General features: G+C 37.6%; 1 protein-coding gene across 1 annotated transcript; it reads right to left on the bottom strand.

The window, feature by feature from the left end:
* Nucleotides 1–872: 872 nt before the first annotated feature.
* On the bottom strand, nt 873–2,175 carry LOC114176101 (fatty acid elongase 3-like). The gene has a single exon (XM_028061032.2). The coding sequence runs from the start codon at nt 2,095–2,097 to the stop codon at nt 1,243–1,245; it is 855 nt and encodes a 284-aa protein (XP_027916833.1). The 5' UTR covers nt 2,098–2,175; the 3' UTR covers nt 873–1,242.
* Nucleotides 2,176–2,497: the final 322 nt, after the last annotated feature.

Genomic DNA, 2,497 nt, shown 5'->3' on the forward strand with positions numbered 1-2,497 from the left:
ATATATAATTTAACCTAAATTCAATAATCCATCGCTATATATCAAATTATTTCAATATATATATATATATATATATATATATATATATATATATATATATGATTATAAATCTGTTTATTAAAGTAATTAGGATTTGACTAAATACACGAACTATTTGAATTGTTGTAAATTTAATGTATATTAATTGAATAAACTAAATTGGGCTTCATTATAATATGAATAAGGTGAATTATTCTATGTTATTTTTTTATGCTGGTGAAGTATTTGAATTATTATAAATAAATATCATTTTTAAAGTATCTATTTTTTATCATAAGTGGTACTTCATTTAAGTTTAAACAATTTTATTTAAGGGGAATTCATTTTTTCAAAATCTAAACTAAGATAATAACCCAATGAAGTTTTTATTTTAAAGAGTTTCGTTTTTATGCAATTCAATACCAATTTGGTTTTGTTCAATTTTTCTTAACAATTTCACGTTTTTAAGGAAGTAGAAAATCCCAAATGACAATATTAATAAAACAGTTAGATAAGGATAAAATAAATATAATATAATATAAAATAATTAATTAATTAATTAAATGAAGCACGTGGTAAATGAATTTGAAATCTTATTATGCACCTTTAAAGTGTTTTAAATAAGAGATTCTCTCCTCTTCGTTATCATACTTTTTATGTAAAAAAAATAAAATATTTATTCCCTCTAATATAGTTATCTGAATACTTTTCTTTTTATTGTTATATTGGAAAGATAATAATATTTTAATTCATCCTTTTTACTCACTTTTAATTTATTATTTTAATTATTATTTATTTTGATTCATTTTAATAATATGATTTAATAATAATTAAAATAATAAATTAACAATAAATAAAAAAAGATTAAAATATTATTATTCATGTAGATACACGGCTTGGGACTGTACCCTAATCTTATTGTTGGCTTACCCGCCGTTAGCGTAGCTAACTAATAACAAATGAGAAAAAAGTTTGAGTTATAGTATACAGAAATTATTATATATGACCAGAAAATGGTAAAAAAATCATAAGTAGTACTCAAAAAAGTAAAAGAAAAAAAAAAGTTGCACCTTACTTCTCTTGTGTAATAACATCTATTTTATGTACTAAAAGTGATGATCAACATTCCCAAAGGGTGAGACACTTTGGGACCCAAACTGCAACCACCTGTGTCTTATTTTTAATTTTCATTTCACAGTTCAGCTTCAACTTGCAGTCACGCGCTTACGAAAGCGAAGGAGTAACGCTCCTCAGCATTCTCCTTTTTCCGACGTACATCCTGACGTAGAAGTTGAGAAAGAGCGTGAGAAGACCGAGGTTCAGGACGCAGTTGAAGAGCCACGCGCCAATCCCGTTGCAGCCGCCTTTGAAGAAGAAGTGGAGGAAGAAGACGCCGACGTGGCACGCCACATTGCAAGCGAGGAGCGCGATCTGGCAGTTGAGGACGAAGGGAAAGCACGCGCCGGGCAGGCCTATGGCGGTCCAGAAGCGGTAGGCGTAAACGAGGGCGTAGACGAGGGTGGCGAAGAGGATGGCCAGGACCTGAAAGGACTGCGAGAATTCCAGCCAGAGGAAGGAAGCGAAAGCGGAGATGGAGTGGTTCAGGAGGTGGAAAAACGGCAACCTGCGGCGTCGTAGGATGATGAGAGGGGTTCGGAACATGTGGAGGAAGCGGGAGAGGTAATAGACGTAGGACCAGAAGAAGACGCGGCCGGAGGGGCGGGTTCCAAGCGGGAAACAGAGGAGCCACTCCAGGGGGGTTTTGGACCGCTGCCAGAACCACCGAGTGTCGCGTATCTCGGCGGCGGTAGATATTAGGATTCCGGCGAAGATGGTGACGGAGGTGAGCGACATGGAGAGGCTGTGAAGTGCCGCGAGGGGGCCGATGGGGATGGGACGGTGGCGGCGGAAAAGAGCGAGCGAGAGGTGGAGAAAAAGGGAGAGCAGAAGGTAGGAGGCGATGGAGGAGAAGAGAAAGGACCACGTGGCGCCCCACGATTGGGCGTGGCTCCACCGGAACCCCACGATGGAGGGGTGCCCCGAGAGATAGTAGATTAGGGGCGGTGGCACCTTTGGCATGGTGAACCGTGCTTTCACATTTCGTCTTTCTGTCTGGTTGGAACTTGGAAAAGGTTGGACTCTGAAACTGAGAGTGAAATATCTTTTCAAGGGTAGGACTTGGCGGACATTAAAATGTGAGGGAAAGTGTTAAGCAATGACGTGGCGTCTTCTCGTTGGTTCGAGTGTAGAGGTCACGGACAACCCTTGCCACGTGCAATTGAAATTATTTTCAGCTTACGCAATTTCTCACGTGTATCGAACACCTCTGGCTCCACTCTGCAATTTATAATATTTTGTTCTTCACCTCGCGTTTTTTTTGTATAGTTTTTAATTCGTAGCCCCTCACAACAACCACAACTACATATTTTTTAAAATTTTAAGATATGCGTTTCCAAACAAAAATATTAATTTTTCTTTT

Source organism: Vigna unguiculata, chromosome 3 (genome assembly GCF_037176805.1).
Source record: "Vigna unguiculata cultivar grain cowpea cultivar isolate G323 ecotype 2 chromosome 3, ASM3717680v1, whole genome shotgun sequence".
Taxonomy (NCBI): domain Eukaryota; kingdom Viridiplantae; phylum Streptophyta; class Magnoliopsida; order Fabales; family Fabaceae; genus Vigna; species Vigna unguiculata.